Raw genomic sequence first — 17,420 nt, 5'->3', positions numbered from 1 at the left:
AGGCCGTGTGAAGTTCGACATCTTTCCAATCTGTCAACTTTAGTTGACGTGGTCAGATTTGTTGTGGGCGAAGTCGAGGTCGGAAACAGTAGGTAGGTGTTTTTGCTTGTGTAGATGCGTCAACAAGAGGAAAGCCTGCCCCGGGTGAACACGTGAAAACTGATGTGTTGCGCTTTTCGGTTTTTCGTCTCGAGAGATGCGTATGCTATCACCATATCAGATGCTGCCCTGTTGCATCGGTGAACGCGTTGGTGCCCCTCTCGTCACGTGGACGCGCCCTTGGCGCTAACCCGTCTGAACTTAGCTTTGTTGCTATGTAAACATGCAATGACGAACACAGAAGGAACACCTACCGACGCCCTAGAGTAGCAACGCCACGACAACTGCGCGACCGTCTACAAAACTATAATTAATCTCGACATACCTATCTGCGCATATGGCGCGTCTCAACGAGCCGCCGATTGCACCCCAGCCGTCGGCGGAATCCATCGAAGCCCTCAAACGACGCTTTTTGAGGCAAAACCGCGAACTCGCGAAGACGAATTCGATCCAATCTATCCGCATCCGCAGCCTCGAAACTGACTGCTCGCGACTTCTTGCCGAGAATTTGGCATTGCGCGAGCAAGTCTTGAATCTCCATAACACGATTGAGTCGCGTCCGGCACTCGACCAATTTGATGTTGTCAAAACACAGCTTGAAGCCAAGCTATCAGAGCTCAGCAGCCTGGTAGCTGGCCTATCGCAAACGAGAAGTGGGTCTGGGAAAGACAGAGGAAGACGGAAAAGCCAGATGACTGCGAAAAGGAAGAGCGGAGAAGAGCGGCAATGGAGGAGTGGACTGGGTCTCCAGGAGGTTGAGAATGCCATGCTGCCTACTATCACGGAAGACAAATATTATCCTCGCAGGACAATGGGGTACGTCTGGAGCGCGTTCCAAGCAGTGACACGTACAGACGCGCATGAAGCTAACTTCTTGTAGTGCAGACGAGCTTCAGCAGACCTTAGAAGACCCAGACAGTCAATCCCCAGACATTGGCCCTCCGCCAGTTGCCCGATTCGAAGACGAAGACCCCATCGGTTTCGACCCCAGCCCCGCGATAGAAGAACAGCGAGAAGAAGCTGCAGACGACGGAGAACCTGCATTATCAGTGAACCTCGAGACGCGTAAGAAGCGACGCGAGAGCGGGCCCAAGCTCAATATACGTCGTGTATCTCTCTTCGAATCACCGGAAGAGACTGAAGAGCCAGTCGCGAAGCCTCTGCGCACTGGGGCCAAGCGGAAGTTCAGCGTGCAAGAGGATGAGGAAGTGAACCAAGCCAAGAGTGATGCTTTCAGGTTCAGCCGCCGGAATGCGCCAGGTGCTTCAGACGTGGAGGCGTCAAATGATGACTCCAGGCCTTCTTCACTAGAACGCCCTCCCGTCCTTTCAGCTAGTAAGTACCCCCAAAGCATTGTTGTACACAAATCTGACTTGGTAGAACCTGTCAATACCGATCCAGTCTTGTCGCCAAAGAAGCAACGCTCTTCAGGCCAAGATAAACCAGAGAAGCCAGACAAACCAGCACCTAAGGCTCGCAGCCGCCCCCGATTGAATATCACGCGCAACGCGACGTCAGAACTCCCGCTTTTACCAATGCCTGAACCTGTGCCTACTGCTGAGATTGTACTTGACTCTCTACCCCCGAAGACACCCGCCGTGGAAGAGACGTTCTCTCCACCATCCACAGAGCCGTCGACACAACGACCAGACAACAAGGATACACCACCACCAGGAAATCTCAACTCGGTAGATCAGACCGGTCAAGCCGGACGACCGGGTAGACGAGCCCGTCCCCAAGTCAGTTACAAAGAGCCCAGTCTCAACGTGAAGATGCGGCGTCCAGACGCCAAGCTGGTAGACGCGGTGATCGACCGCAGGGCCAGTGTAGATACTCAGAATGTACCTTCTACATTGGTCAAGCGTGACGCCGATGGCGAAATCGCGTGGAAGCCAGTATCGACAGTGACGCAACCGAGGGGCGAGGAAGAACCTGAAGCTGGAAGCCCGTTGAGACAGAAGCTTGACCGAAACCAAGATTCTAAAGCATCGCCCGCGTCAATGACTGAGCCAGAAGAACGGTCAACGACCTCGAAAGCCATATCTGCGCTCATTACCGAGACTAGCACTGCTAAGAGAAGAGTCGCTACTACAACTGCAGGACCAGTGTCGGAGCCTCTCGCCGCGAAATCTGCAGATCTTGCTCTCTCAAGCAAAGATACGATAGCTGTGAGACAAGCACCGCCAGAGAAGGACACTTTGGCTGTATTCGACTTCACGGACTCTTCACCTGCTGACACTGGGTCCAACCCACGTGCCCGCGTCAACGAACTTGCCAAAACAGCGAGAAGCGCACGGCGCCACTCCGCTATGCCCACATCTTCCACGTCAACGGTGTCAGACGAGCGCAGAGCTGAAAGGGAGAAGGCGGAGGGCGCGCTCCCTTCTTTGCATAAGCGCACTGGCAGCGGTAATGTGAAAAGTAGTAGTACTACGAGCTTAGCGAGGAGCAATAGTACTAATGATATTGCTAGGAGTACGTCGAGTGCTCGAACGGCAGTGAAAGAAAAGAAGCCTCCCACTATAGGAAGCGTACCGGCGGCCAGTGCTAGCACGAACGACCCCAGGACGAAGGTCGATGGTGTGGAGGACGCAAAAGTACGGGACAGAGAGAGGGAGACGAGCACGCTGAGAGCCGAACGCGCCGCTAGTCGACGGAAAAGTATGATGCTTTAGGGATAAGTGCAGAGTGCAATGTAGACATGGAGGCGTTTTTCTGGTGTATTGGCGTTCTGAGGGGCATGACATGAGCCCTTTCTCCATAGCGGTGGCGTTTCTTTGCGAATGATACCTGATCTCACGAGATCGTCTCTGGTTTAGTGTAATTGGATCGCCTTACGACTATTATGAAGTCTGATGTAACGTTCTATTCTACAATTCTTTACCTCGGTCTTGATGTTAGCATGATCTTTACACATTCATGGTTTACCATTTGCCCATCAGAAGGATTCTCTTGGGTAGTACGTGTGAAATTATGCGTCGACGGCGTATATGACTATACCTATCGCTTTAGTTAGTAAAGTTCTCCTGTTAGCAAGCTACACGCGGACAAGAATGCATGGTGATGATGATGATGTGAATGATGGTATTGTTGTTCGATATATGTCTCTCCCTCCAAACGCGCCTCTTGCCTTCCCTCGACATGACGAAACGAGTGTCCAGTCCCTTTGCCCGAAGCAGTCTCTCTCTGAATGCCACATCTAACGGTCCCTGTCCTCGTACCAATCCTTGCTACCGTTGTTGTTGCTGAAGACCCTCTTGAAGCCCTTGGAGACAGCGTCAGTGACGCTAAAGTCATTGAAGAGCCACTGGTTGCTGTGTCGGCCATAGTACTTAAACTCCTTGGCTTCCTCGCTCTTTGCACTCCTTCCGCTGCCAACACTGCTTTGGGTGTTCCTGCGGCTGCGCTTGTGAACGCGCGACTTGCTGAACTCGCCTGGCGCGACGCCGACACTTTCAGCGTGGGTCTTGGAGCTGGGCTCAGCATGCATGACGCGGAGACCAGAGTACTGCGAGTACTGCGAGTCGTTGGTGCCCGTTGTGGACGTTGTTGCTGATTTGGTGAAACGGGGCATGATGCCGCTGTCAATAGAGGTGGATCGGGGACGTCGCTGGGACAGAACTGAATTGGAGGCGGTATCTCCATTGGTTTTGGTGGTGGAGTTCTTGTTGTTGGATTTGTTCTCGAACGAGACAAGCCTTGAAGTCAAGTCTTGTGCGTCGATGCGTTGGTTGTTGTAGTCAGTCATCGGCAGGAAGGTCGGGGACTGAGTGGTAAAGGTGATGACGTTGGGGTCTTGGTTGATAGTGGAGTGTGTTTGATAGTCTCGAATCTTGTTTGACTTTGATATTGAGGCTACTGGGTTGGAACTGATGCTTGTAGGTGGTGCTACCATCGACTGTGGCAGTGTATGCTAGGGGTATTACTCGAGTATATATGCTTTCTTTCAGAGCACGCCAAGACTATGTCTATCAGCTCAAAATGCAGTCAAGACTTATTCCCGCTCCCAAGCCTCTTGGGTGGAGTCACGGGCTCGACGTAGGGGAAGTCGGCTCGGCACAAACGTTTATCTTGGCCCAACCATAAGCTTCATCCAACGCTAATAACCCACTTTATCCTGCAGTGTTCTCAGTCTCGTTCGGTTAAACGCTACTCTACGCCAAATACGAGAGCACATGACCTCTGACCCTTGCGCGTAACGGTCAGCCTTACGGCTGTATCGGCACGCAACGCGACCGTGCTCTAGCCACAGCAAGCCACACCCAATCCCCGGTTCAGTAGCAACACATTATGCAAGGCCGCGAATGCATGCTCCTGCAGCATGACATCGTTTTCACTAGCCACGGCTGGGCGAGACTCCGATCTTTCCGGCTAGCCATGTAGAGGCCTAGCTGTGGCTCGTGAGCTGTGGCTCGTGAAGAATTCAACTAGCTTCGGCCTTGCGGCCTGAAGAGTTGAGCCGCAAGAGTCGCTCAAGCCACACGAGGCTTCGTTGAAGGGCCCTCAAAGTGGACACTAGCTGGATTGAAATGCTCAGTAGATTAGCCAGGAATTGAACACGTTGCCGGTGTCCCGCGTCATAGCCAACAAGAAGCTGTAGTCTTCGGTGACAGATGGCATCGACGAATGTCAAGAATTGCGAGGGCAGAGCACTTATGCATCTTAAGCGCAAGAAACAACTCTGAATAAAAAGCCCCTAAGCGTTGGGAACGTCTCGAACAGTCGCCGACGATGCGCTATCGGTGGTCAACATCAGGTTCGGACGCGCGTCAGGATGTATGGAAGATGACGTGCAGAAGGAGACAAGGAAAGAGCTTGCTGCTTAAGCTACTTTGTAGACTTGGAAGTGCCATGAGGCGCTAAAGAGTTTTGAGCATACAAAAACAAGAGTAGGAAGCTGCATCTGACTGGTCATGGCTTCAAAGGTTCGCTTGCAAGCCGAAACGCAGCTTCAATCCTTGAAGTTGACATTCGAAGCTAGACTTTCTCTACAGAAGCACAATATCATGACTTGTGTCGTAGTGTAAGAACAACGCCATACGCCGCATCATCGTAATGGGTATATAGATATCAGAAACACCTGCCAGCGCCGCGCATTGTGAATTCAAGCACCAATTCATACACCTGGGACACCTCCCTTGCTCCGAATGCGCCCGCCCTTGACCGAGCCTATTGTGACACCTGCTTCGCCAGTCATCCAACCTGGCATCTTCTCCCCATCTACAATACCCTCTTCAACCAGTTGTCTGATGCCAGCGAAAACGTGCGTTCCTTGAAAAGTGACTCGCACATTCGGTACCCAGCCTTCTTCGCTTTGTATCTCCTCGATATCTTCCGCGGTTCTATCAAGAAGAGACGGACGACCACGACGTGCCTGGTGGGAAGCTTGGACATCGAGGCTCGATGTGTCACCGTCTACTTGCGTCGCAGTGCTGCCATTGACGGGAGACGGGAATGGGTCATCAATGCGAACTTCGACTCGTTCAAGGCCTTGACCATCGTCGGGCTGCGCCGAGCTACCGAACCGGCCAGCAGCTATCTCTTTTCTACGTTTGGCCTCTGAAGACTCTTTGCCGTCCAATGGTCGCTTAGGCCTACCTGGTCCGGTCTTGGGTCCACCGGCGGCACTGCCCTTTTCGCCTGCACTCTTGTCTTGTCCGTCGCCTTTCTGGGTGGTAATGAAATCTAGTGCATTCTGGCTGAAACTATGATCCTGAAAGATGCTCCAACCACCTGCTGCCGCATTGCTCTTGCCGGGACCGCGGTACGTGAGCAGCGCATCGAGTGACTTTGTAGTAAAGTTTGTGCTTGTCAACTGGTAACGCGCAGAAGGTCTCGAGAAGGCTTTCGGTATTGCTTGTTGTACGATGTCCCTCAGATGCCGCCCCTCATCCCCGACGACCTGGCCGGTGAGCGTTGCTAGCGAAGAATATACAAAAGGCGAGCCATTTGGCCAGACGAAGAATACGGCTTTCGCACTGTCCGTGCTACTGGACTCTACGGTCAGCGATGCCTCGTTGCTGTAGGGCGAATCGTGTATGTAGACGCGTAGTATGGTCATGGGCGATGTTTTTATCCGTGTCATCAGGTAATGCGCCTTCATTAGTGGCGTCAGTTCTCTCGCGAGATTTGACATGAAGGTTTGCGCCTGGAAGCGTGGGAGGTGGTCTGAATCGTTTGTGACTTCCATGTCCGTTACTGGTGATCGCGCATTCGGTATTTTGGTAAGACGCTTGGCTGTCCAGCGCAAGGCATTTGGATGGTCGAGGAGGTACTGGATCTCAGCCGTTGCCAGCTGGTACATGGATATGCCGTGTCGCCAGTCTCCCTCGAGTATGCGGTCGAGCACCTCCCTCCTGCCACCTTTGCGCGCGGCAAGCTGCTTGTACGTCTCTTGGAGCACCTCATAGCTTTGCGCCGGCTCGTATATCTCCTCCTCATCCTCATCCTGTATTTGATCGCTGAGGAGGTATGGCTTGCAGAAATCGCGGTTCTTCTTGCTGAGCCATTGCAGCGCGAGCGATACGAGGGACTGGCGGGAGAGCTTGGTGAAGGTTCGCTGGACTTCGCGGTGGTTTACGGGCAGACGGTGGGAGTGGGGGATATTCTTGTAGTCGGGGGCGGTAGCCATTACGTCGATGCGCTTTTGGTCTACATGGAGGGGTTGCTGGACGTTGTTGATCGGACGATGTTATCGATAGTGCAGTCGCGACGCGTCGAGGAGGAACGTGGGACACCACGTGACATGGCCTCCCCACCTGGCCATCGCACTCAGCCTTGAAGGTACCACGTAGCGGCAGACATGTGCTCTTAAGCCACGAATCGCCTCGAAACTTTTGAATGTGAACACTCCTGATCTGGTGTCTTTGATTTTGGCCCTTGTGCGGCTAGGCACAATGATTGTTCCCCTTCCTAGGTAGTCTCGAGACCTACTATGGTGCTGGTCCGTCATAGATGACCATATAGTATTACCAATGTTGATACACGTGAAGCTGACCCAGAGAGGCCTGCAAGATCAATTCAAGACTGTGTCTCGTTGACAGCCATACGTACTCCTACAGTCACATACAGCTGTATCATGGCTAGGAATCTTTTACCACATTCGCAAGACTCAAGTGAGGATTGATTACTTATTTCTTGCCGAAGATAGCATGTAAATGCCGCATGGAAAGTGCCGCCTCTCAAGTCTGGGATCCACCTAGATCGCCGGTCCAGTTTCGGACAAAGATGCTCGAACACGATTGGCTGTCGGCGAGTTGAACGTCTTGATTACAAACAGTCAGTGTTCAGGTGCCGTGAGCAGAGTCCTATATGCTGACGGTGAGAGCGGTCATGAGAGAAGCATCGCTTCATCAAAGTTCAACGTTCTCGGTCTAAGCAGTTACCCACAATTGCCTTTACATTCAAAGTTTCGAATTTGAAGGCAACAGTCGTTTGTAAGTCCAACCGCACGTGGGGTGAGGCTCGGCGTAAACGCGGCCTGGGGTTATGGTCGCTAATACCAAGTAGTCAGCTACCGCGGGGCTCCCATTGATCGAGAACGCCCTACTCACTTTGACGTTCATCCACGTCACGACACCCGCACACATCCCTCTTGCTTTTTGTACTCTCTGAACGGCTCGCGCAAGAGAACGTCTACACCAATTCAGCAAACTACCCGACGACGCCGCAGCAAAATTCAATCTCGCGATATCAGCTTCTGCCACGCAAGCGCGATCGGATCGGGCCCAGCAGACAGCCGACTCCCACTTTCTCGACAGCATATTACCAGCGACTTGACTACATCGTCGTCCGGATAGCAAACAAACGCCCATGTCCGCCTACAAAGGGCAGCGAGGGCCCAACGTGTCCCAGTACATCGCGAACCTCAACCAGCTGTCGCCACAGCAGGATCTGCTCGCTGATCCAGCGCCCGCCGAGGACTTCTCCGACTTCCTGAACGGCGACTTCTTCGACGCGGACGGCGCTCGCAACGCCAGCGTCGACTTTGCTTCTACCAGTGACTTTGGCCTCGGTTTCGACACCGAGCAAACTCAGCCGTTGAAGACGGACGGAGAGTTTCCGCGCAACCCTAGCACTAGCGTCGACGCGACCATGGACTTCAATCTGAATGGTAAGCATTCGCCCGTTCTTACAGCCGTCCTTTTATCCTGTCGATTGTGTTGTTGCCAATCGAGACTCGTCCTTGTCAGGCATCGTACTCTTCGTCCAATTACGCGTCGAAGAGGCGCATGCACACCCCGCCTTGTGTGCAGTATGCATCGTCACCCCACACCCTATGTGCTAGCCACTCACCACATGGGATACTGATGCAGCTAAACATCCCTGCAAGCACGTAGTTGGTTGTTGCGCTGAGCAGAAGCACCACACACTCACATCACCATCCGACTGTAGTAGCCTTGAACATCCATGGCTGACTTTGATACACTCATAGGCGACTTCCCGTTCACCGACTTCAACAACTTCGGTACGGCTCCAGCGTTTGACCCGTCTATGCCACTGGCGCACGCTCAGCCTGCCCACTACCCGCTCGCACCCAACTACGCTTCGCCTGCCTCGTCACTATCCCCTGCCGCACAAGGCTACGACCAGGCTTCGAAGAAGCGCAAGCTCGACAATGCTGCTCCCGTCATCCCACAATCCCTCGACGAGAACGCCCGCGTAGCCGCCGAGGAGGACAAGCGTCGCCGTAACACTGCTGCGAGCGCTCGCTTCCGCATCAAGAAGAAGCAGCGTGAACAGGCTCTCGAGCAATCTCAGAAGGAGGCCCAGGAGAAGGTCGCCAAGCTAGAGGCTACCATTCAGCAACTGCAGACAGAGAACGCCTGGCTTAAGGGCCTCATCACTGAGAAGAACGGCGGCAAGAGCACCACAGACGAGCTTCGGGCGCTTATCAGCAAGCGGGAGCAAGCCGTAAACGGACGGAGTAGCACTACGCACACAGATGGCGTAGGCACCCAGGCCGAGAGCCAAAAGGCAGAGGCCTAAAAGCTGTTATTTGTTCTTGACCTTCTTTCTCTGTACCCTGTTGCTTAGTTGACGTGGTCATTCCTTACTTTCGCGTACTGAGCGTATATTCTGCCACACTGCTTCCGTGGTTGTATGGGCGGACGGGATATGCAGTGGGATCAGTAGCGGTATGCCACGATGTCCATGTAGACGAGCCCATGAGTGAATAGTCGATACCATATTCAACACATACAATGCAATCTCAACTGTCATTGCGGCAAAAGACATCGAGTGAAAAAAGTAGTAGGTATCAATTTCGCCATATCAACTCGAAGAAGCGCAAAACTATGCACACTGAGGTCACTTTGAGGTTTCAACGCCGTAACCATGAGGAGAAGAAGAACATCGATCTCGCAAAACCCATCCCAAGCTCACCTCGCACCTTGGAGCAAGCGATTCACATAGCTCTCGCTTGCCCCCTCCTTCGCATTCTGGGTCTTGGCTCTTTCTATCTTGATAGATCGTCTGTACGGGAGATGCGATCGCTCCCATACGGGAGCATCATCGCCCTGTGCGCTATAATCCCTCTAGATAGCGATCCAGGTAATGGTAATGACGATGTCCATGCCCTTCTTCTCGGCAGCCTCCCACTTGTAGCTGTATGTGCCATCCTTCTCGTTGTTCCAGAAGGCGCCGACTGCGCTGTGCATGCCGCGGCGTCCGTGCTTCTCGGGCTCTGCAGGAGAGCCAATGTGTTGGATTACCGTGCTGTTGGCGATGTACTTGTAGGCGGGTTGCGCGGGAGTTTCAGGGGTGGAGGTCTCGGATGCAGGTGTGGTCTTGCTGATGAGTGTCTTCAGGATGGATTGCTGGCGTGGACGTTAGCAGAAGATCTAGATGGGGTGAGGTCGCGTGCGTGGCTGCGCATATCGGTGTCGCAACCATTCGCTGGCGCCTTCTGTTGTCAACAACAGAGCCCTGAGGCACTCGCAGGTGTGCGAAGCCGCCTGAAGTTGGCTTCTTCTACACTGGAGACCGGACGCGAGCTTTTGACGGGGCTAGTGGCGCATATGGTTGCGCAAGCTAGCGCAGGGAAATGTAATTGAGACTTACGATGATCTCGCTGTTCCACTCTCCAACCTTGGTGTGGTCATATGATTCTGCGGAACCGATGGCTTGCTCGCAGGCCTAAATGCCATTGTTAGCTCATGCACTTTCATCCTGAGATATGTAGGATGATATACCTGTTGGGCAATCTGCTCCAGCTCGGTGGTGGGAAGCGGTGACGCGGACTGTCCTCTGTCAGTATACTTTCTATGTTGTGGCCGATGGAGATACGTACTGCCATAGCGATGATTGATGTGTGTAGGGATTATTGATGTAGGGACCTGTGACTTTTAAAGTGTGTCGATGCCTAGGACGGTAATACTGTGCAGTGAACAGTGTGAATGTCGTGTTTACTCCCAGGATCAGTGTTTGGCCACAGCTAGCGTCGGCGGCCGGAGTTGGACGTGGCACAGAGGGACCGGGCCATCCCCGCATGCAGCCTCACAGCCAATGAGCGTCGCCTATGCAACGCTGTCACGTGGGCGTCATGATAGGCCGACGCAAGTCGCGAGTGCATGGGTTCCCATCGCGACCCGCAACATCGAGCTTTGACGGCATAGTGAAGCAGACTTCTTCTCTCCAACCCTCTTTCACCACCACTCTCTTCGTCTGAAGCTGCACCAAGCCTTGGATCAACCGGCGCCCGTCAATTGTCCATTCTACCTTGTCAGGAACACCATCGCAAAGCTCGCGTCGCAACTTCAGTGGGGCTGCTATCACCATCGTCATGTCTACCCAACCGCTTCTCCAGACTGCCCCGGGTACGTCGCGTCCTTCTACCTTCACCAACTGCGCTTACTAACCCTCTGTTCTAGGCAAGCGCATCGCTCTCCCTACGCGCGTCGAGCCCAAAGTCTTTTTCGCAAACGAGCGCACCTTCCTTTCATGGCTCAACTTCACCGTCATCCTCGGCGGCCTCGCGATTGGCCTGCTCAACTTCGGCGACAAGATTGGCAAGATTTCCGCGGGCCTCTTCACCCTCGTTGCCATGATGGCCATGATCTACGCCCTCTTCACCTTCCACTGGCGCGCAAGGAGCATAAGACTTAGGGGCCAGGGCGGCTTCGACGACAGGCTGGGTCCTACCATTTTGACCATTGCCTTGTTTGCCGCCGTCATTGTCAACTTCGTGCTGAGATTGACAATGGGTGAGCAGCACCATGGCAAGAACTAAAGGAGATGATACAATGGATAGGTGCACGGCGGGCGCATTGGGTGGTATTCATTCTACGTTTCTATGAGAGCGAATGAGTATGCACATTCCAGGACGAAGGACAAAATATGCAAAAAGAGGATCAGGGCGCGCAGTCAAAAGTTATATGGGCAACGAGAACCGATGAAGAGCACATCGTTGGATTGGTGGAGAGGGCGTTCATTCTTGCGAGTGAACACGGCTATTTTTTAGGAGTATTGTACAACCACATAATGTCATGGACGTCGAAGTGAGGCGTTTATCATGTTTGCCTAGGCCATTCGACCAATTCCATGCTTGAACAGGTGCTAATTATACAAACTCTGCTAGCAGAGCAGGGAAATTGCAAGTCGGGCGCACTTCTCGGATGAACCATATTAACTATGGGGACAGTCCTTTGGATAGAATGAAGTGTCTCTTAAAGTTGATAGAAATGATTTAGATACAAGTGGATTTAGTTCAGAAAGGGGGAAACCCCATGAACGGAGGGCGATACTACAAGGATGTGTCTCTGTGATTCATCTCAGACGAGCACCATGTTGAAAGAGCCGAGATTGCCACAATAGCTCAAGTGCGCTCAAAAGCGCAAAGTTACTCAAATTAAATCCAACTGTGGTGGTACCTGCTGAAGACATGGATCCGTAGTACCACCAAACTTCGCTGAGATTCGACATTTATATCCTTACCAAATGAACCTCTGTAAGTTACCGGGCTCGCTAGCCCACGTAAATGTGCGGAACAGGAACGTATATGAGACTGCCACGTTAATAGCGAGCAGCCAGACAGTCTCCAGAACCAGTCTGATGTCGTATCCGTTGCTCGACTTCGTGGTTTGACCACACGGCACATGAAGCCGCCAGATGATCCACGGAAGGATAAAATAACGGGGCTCTACAAGAGGCGCAGTGACCACTGATAGAGCAGTCGTGGCTAGCCATATAACAACAAAGCTTATCCGGCAGGGTTGGCGATCAGCTGTGTCTTTCGAAGTGCTGGTTTTCATCTTCTCTTCCGGTGCTTTCTCCACCACTCGTGAGACGGTCTCCGTTGGTGAGGCAAGCGCTTGGATCGTGGACCATGCACAGGCATAGTATGCTGGAATCCCAAGATATTTCAGTGCTGGATATAGTCGGAGCATCTTGAAGACGTAGAAAACATAGTGTCGGTTATCGGCCAAGGTATACGGGTGGATGATGGTGTTGAAACGGACAGCGAGAAAGCTGCAGGCTAAGAAAAGCCCAGTCGTGAGCAGCGCTGGAAGCCCCAAGCTGAAGGCGATGCGGTAGTCGTGACACATTGTCTGCAGACGTATGGGTAGAAAAGGAACAAGCGGTCCAAGCAAAGACCCGACCACCAGGGGCGCTGAGAAGAATGCTATGTATGGCCAGATATAGAGCATCTGAGGAACATGGATGGTAGCTGTGTGGGCCGATTTGTCCCCTCTTCGTGTTAGCAGTTTGTCGATGTGGAGGCGCAGGGTTACGCTTACCAAGGACAACACTCCCATTCCAGGCTACAAAGCCAGCGAACAAAACTAAGAGGGTGATATAAGGTGAAGCAACCTTGAGCACGAGCAAGGGTTTCCGTAAGGCTGCAACGACCAAAGATAGCACAAACACAACAACATCTGATAGACTGTCAGCAACTGCATTAGTAATTACCCATTGCAAATCATACCTTGGAGCCCCGCATCTTGAACAGAACAGTCTTGAACAGTGCCGTCTTTCCAAGCGGACTGCATGGCCAACATAGGGTCTGCTTTGTCTGAGATCGTCGAATGTGCATCTTTCTTGAGTGCATCGGCAACGGCAAGTCCAGCGGGAAATACAGCCACCCAAAAGATGTTAGTTTGCCGGAAAAGAAGTGCAAAGACACCAAAAGACACCGCGCTGGAATATTTCGTGACAGTCCGAGTCGATTCTGAGTTCGCCAGGTACGCGTAAAACGCCAGTAAAACCGCCAAAGTCGACCACACATCTGTGTAGTACAGCGCTGAGAAGAAGAAAAGAGGAGGAAACAGCGCGATATTGAGAGCGGAATGAACATCAACCATAGAGGTAGAGTCTTGCGTGGCATGGTCCGGCCTTGCTTTCTCTTCACTCTCGGGCGAGCTTTTGCTTGGGTTATCACGCGTTCGCAGTATACGCAGGATACCATAGCTAAGGACCAATATGATGCAAAGGGCTTGGGCGTTCACAAGGCGCAAAGAACCTATCTCACAGCCTAACAGTGGCTTGTGTAATTTGGAGATCAAATATCTTTGGTCTTTCATTAGTTTTGTTCAGTAAGCCGTTATTAGAGGCAGTCGTACAGGCCAGGTGGAGTTGTGATTTTTGGGTCCCATGAGTAGTCGCCTTTGCAGTATTTTTGGGCCTGGGGAACATGGAAGTACTCGTCCTGATAACTTGTTAGTATTGAGGCGCTTCTTTGGTGTCGATACTTGCCAGGTAGGGGTTCGGGACTTGGTGAATCACTTCGCCATACCACGTGGCCATGAGCCAGACAATGAACGCTATAGCGCTGGGGAAAGCCCACATCTGCACCAGAGGTGCCATCGGTCTGCTCTGGCCAGTTGACTGATTAGCTAGAGGGGTGGTGGTAATGACACACATCAATGGATAGTTGAAGACACGGGTAATCCTGATCAAGCTAGCGCACCGCGGCCCGGGCGCGTCTTCAATGTTCGATCCCAAAAGTTAAACAGCCACCCAAAGTCGCGAAACGACGCGTCGCAACATGGCATTGCCTCTTCCACCGGGGCTGACGCCCCCAGAAATAGCGTTCCTATGCGAAATGGAGCTCGTTACTGTCATACCGCGACAAAGACTCGAGGGACTGGAGCTTCTCGGTGTATGTCTGCCCCTCCAACACCCCGCCATGATTACTTGTATACTCGCACTGCATGACTTGAGATGCTGATGCATTATAGGGCCCCATAAAACCCCTCGTTCCTCCACACCGAACAGACATCCCTCTGTGGCTAGCCCTACTCCTCAAGCGCCAGCGCCGCGCCAACATACTTCCACCGCCATGGCTGAACACGCACTCTCTGAACGCCATTCTTGAGCACGAGATCGAATACGCAGAAACATTTTCCCCACCGCCTCGACTGCCGCCACAGCCCTCAAATAACACGATTCCTACCTCTCCACCCTTCCTACTCAACTCAACGGCAGGTGGATCAGCGGACGCTTTACCATACCACTGGCTCGAGCTAGGCGAAATGCTGCTCGAGACGGCCTCAGACGACTTTGAGGAACCGGACAACGTACGGAAACTGCTGCGAGGTCTGAGGGAAGTGCGCATGGCCAAGCTCAGAAGTGGTGTAGACGTCCTAGATGCGGGCGGCGGATTCAAGATGAACGGTGTAGGAGGTATGGAGGTAGGAGAGGGTAGAACATTCATTACGGGTGTCATCGATGGACTGAGGTACGTACTGGGCGACAGTGGTGAGCAGTCAGTGCTAACAGTCAGTAGGAAGATCGCAGCTTCACGAGAGCAACAACGAAAAGATCGGGACAGAGAAGAGCTGGAGAACGGCTACTCTGGTACAGCCGACTATGATGACGACGAAATGGATATGCAGTGAGCTCGCTCAAGCGCCGAAGTAGCACTATCTTTCGCATCAGCTTTCCACTGGAGCAACTGTTGCATCAGTAGAAGATCGAGGCATCGGCTACGCGCCATCAACAGCGACGCTCATCATCGACCTCATCGACATTCCTCGCGACAACATGGGGTTGTCTTCTCCACATGTACAATCCGACGACATTCCGAAATCGACCCGGCGTAGTACACTATTATTATCAATACGCTCGCATCCGCTCAGTCCGGATGTAATCGGCATGGTAGAGAGGATCATAGCATCTAGAAATCTTGCCGAGGTTGAGGGATTTAAGAATTCACTCCACGGCCATACACGCCGTTAGACCCGGGACCGCGAGTCTGCGAGAGCCACGCTTGAAGTTGACACTTTGAACGAGCATGGGTTCTCAGATTGGCGTCGCTTTCGCCGATGCCTCGTCTAAGATGCTATTGTAAGGCATTGCACTAGCTGAAATATGGAGTGGAGGGATGCGATATTTCCAAAACGAGACTATCACAGTAGAATGCATTCACTCTACTCGGCATTGTTGACTGACGTGTTCGATTCGGAGACATCCATTGCATACGACGAAGACGATCATCTATACCAAATAGAACTTGTTGTACATCCGAGGCGTCGCGAGCGTAACCATAACACGCCATTCTCCAGCCGCGATCCACATCGTTCACCTGACTTCTGTTGCCCCATGTAAATCGGCCACAAGTTCCGCTGTGTAATCCCCAGGGACCCTTCACATTCAAGGGACAAAACACGCTGATATGCAAGTCATGACAGCGCGATACTGCCCATGGCGCCGAGCCTAGAACAAGGAGCAACCTTGAAGAAGGCCCGTCAAGGCCGTTCCTCGGCCCGCGAGCGACGTTGCGTGACAGCACCGCAGGCAATATCCCAAGAAGAGGGTTGCGATAACATGAGTGAACGCCTCGATGCGAAGGGGTCCTGTCAGCATGCGCGTCATCATAGCCTGTGCGAGGCGCCGTCTGCATGGCCATTCTACGGCCTCATCGGATGAGTTCAGTATACAATATTAGAGCCGCGCCGGAGCCGCACAATCTCACCCAGACCGAGTCTCGACTGCAGATACCAAGGTGTGCAAGCTCGATAAAAATTTCAGCAATACTTGGGCTGAGAGGCTCATGTTGATGGGCCCGTGTCGTGAAGGGCGGCAATGCGCGTGACGGGGTCGATCACTGCCCACAGCGCACAAGCAGCTGATTCATGTACTTCCGGTGGTAGGTAGCAAGTGATAGGGAGCAGCAGTCTAGACACCGCGCAGTACTTCAGCGCAAGTACGCTGTTGTGCGCATGTCGGAAAAAGGTCGCGATGTTGCATTGCGAATGAGTGTTGCGTCACGCATTCTTACGAGTTGTCAACTATGAAACGTTAGCTTAACAACAGCAATTAAAAACTAGAATGACTGAAGAATGATCCCAGGCACTCTCTACCCACCCCCATTTGTCCGGACAAGCCGACACGTGGGTGAAGACATGGATGGAACCTTCTGTTCTCGCCTGGCTTTGCTTACGCTCTCCGCGCATATACCCTGGCGGTCCTACTCCACTTTGCTAAACACTATATCGCAACACCGCAGTGAGCCTGGCAAGCTGACGATAACAGTCACAGCCAAGTGTCTCTTCTCGTCATGCCGTTCATGTGTTCGTAGCAGATCGTAAACTCTGTATCCTTCCAATAGATACAAGAAGCAAATATGACGAAAACATTATGCGTGTTGTGCGTGACAAAGCACGCAACGCCTGATCAGGCTTGACGCATGAAAAGCGCGTGTACGTGAGTCGCGGCTATGCGCAAGGCAATGGCATAACTGACCAGGGTCGTGAGTCGTGTGGAGGCGGAATAAAGAAGTATGATACAAATCGGAATCTTGGTAGAGTACGGATAGCTGACGAAGATGGAAAGGAAAAAAGAAGGTAGGTTTCGTATATGCAATAAGCTGTAACGGGCGAAGTTGTAGCGAAAACAGGATACAGTATACACACTAGAATCTTGTTAGTATTGTCCGAAGTACCAAGATCTGTTTGATCCGACCTACAGTAGTCTCTTGGGGATCCCATACAGCAAACTTAATTGTAGTCGCCAAGTCGGAATCTTGAAGCAGTCACGATGGCGAAAGCAGTCCGCCGCCTGGCGCGAGAGTTAGATTCGTTAGAACCACGTTCTGGGATCTATGTGACGATGGCGCGCATCGCATCGCATCGCAACGCATGATGAGAAGCAAATCGATCCCGATAGACGTTTGTGATCGAAACGTGGTCGAGAGTTACGAGTTGCGTTGCCGTCCTTTCCGAAGTGTTGTTGCATCTTGAATCGTTTCTTTCTGTGTCGTGTCGCGAGAAGACATTGCTTCTGATTCCAAAAGCAGCAAACTCCGCATAAGCCGACATCTAGAAGCGGTCCTGTCGTTCCTCGCGACACGGAAAAGCAACCCGATACCGTTTATCTGGAGG

General features: G+C 52.5%; 7 protein-coding genes across 7 annotated transcripts; 4 read left to right on the top strand and 3 right to left on the bottom strand.

Annotated features, from left to right (window-relative positions):
- Positions 1-436: 436 nt before the first annotated feature.
- On the top strand, positions 437-2,774 carry J4E93_002477 (uncharacterized protein; the record flags this gene model as incomplete). Its single annotated transcript, XM_049340422.1, has 3 exons — positions 437-915; positions 980-1,434; positions 1,480-2,774. 3 exons carry the CDS (start codon positions 437-439, stop codon positions 2,772-2,774), a joined length of 2,229 nt encoding a protein of 742 aa, XP_049202744.1.
- Positions 2,775-3,298: 524 nt separating this feature from the next.
- Positions 3,299-3,994, bottom strand: J4E93_002476 (uncharacterized protein; the record flags this gene model as incomplete). The annotated part of the gene is made up of 1 exon (XM_049340421.1): positions 3,299-3,994. One exon carries the CDS (start codon positions 3,992-3,994, stop codon positions 3,299-3,301), a length of 696 nt encoding a protein of 231 aa, XP_049202743.1.
- Positions 3,995-5,215: 1,221 nt separating this feature from the next.
- Positions 5,216-6,730, bottom strand: J4E93_002475 (uncharacterized protein; the record flags this gene model as incomplete). The annotated part of the gene is made up of 1 exon (XM_049340420.1): positions 5,216-6,730. One exon carries the CDS (start codon positions 6,728-6,730, stop codon positions 5,216-5,218), a length of 1,515 nt encoding a protein of 504 aa, XP_049202742.1.
- A 1,181-nt stretch (positions 6,731-7,911) lies between these two features.
- Positions 7,912-9,087, top strand: J4E93_002474 (uncharacterized protein; the record flags this gene model as incomplete). The annotated part of the gene is made up of 2 exons (XM_049340419.1): positions 7,912-8,212; positions 8,534-9,087. The coding sequence occupies 2 exons, from the start codon at positions 7,912-7,914 to the stop codon at positions 9,085-9,087; spliced, it is 855 nt and encodes a 284-aa protein (XP_049202741.1).
- Positions 9,088-9,635: 548 nt separating this feature from the next.
- Positions 9,636-10,396, bottom strand: J4E93_002473 (uncharacterized protein; the record flags this gene model as incomplete). Its single annotated transcript, XM_049340418.1, has 4 exons — positions 9,636-9,917; positions 10,162-10,236; positions 10,293-10,340; positions 10,391-10,396. 4 exons carry the CDS (start codon positions 10,394-10,396, stop codon positions 9,636-9,638), a joined length of 411 nt encoding a protein of 136 aa, XP_049202740.1.
- Positions 10,397-10,882: 486 nt separating this feature from the next.
- VTC1 (vacuolar transporter chaperone) lies at positions 10,883-11,329 on the top strand (the record flags this gene model as incomplete). Its single annotated transcript, XM_049340417.1, has 2 exons — positions 10,883-10,916; positions 10,971-11,329. 2 exons carry the CDS (start codon positions 10,883-10,885, stop codon positions 11,327-11,329), a joined length of 393 nt encoding a protein of 130 aa, XP_049202739.1.
- Positions 11,330-14,083: 2,754 nt separating this feature from the next.
- Positions 14,084-14,936, top strand: PSF2 (DNA replication protein psf2; the record flags this gene model as incomplete). Its single annotated transcript, XM_049340416.1, has 3 exons — positions 14,084-14,197; positions 14,277-14,776; positions 14,825-14,936. The coding sequence occupies 3 exons, from the start codon at positions 14,084-14,086 to the stop codon at positions 14,934-14,936; spliced, it is 726 nt and encodes a 241-aa protein (XP_049202738.1).
- Between the last annotated feature and the right edge of the window lie 2,484 nt (positions 14,937-17,420).

This window comes from Alternaria ventricosa (genome assembly GCF_023758065.1).
Source record: "Alternaria ventricosa strain BMP 2768 chromosome Unknown scaffold_3, whole genome shotgun sequence".
NCBI lineage: Eukaryota > Fungi > Ascomycota > Dothideomycetes > Pleosporales > Pleosporaceae > Alternaria > Alternaria ventricosa.
This window is presented reverse-complemented; position numbering and strand designations above follow the sequence as displayed.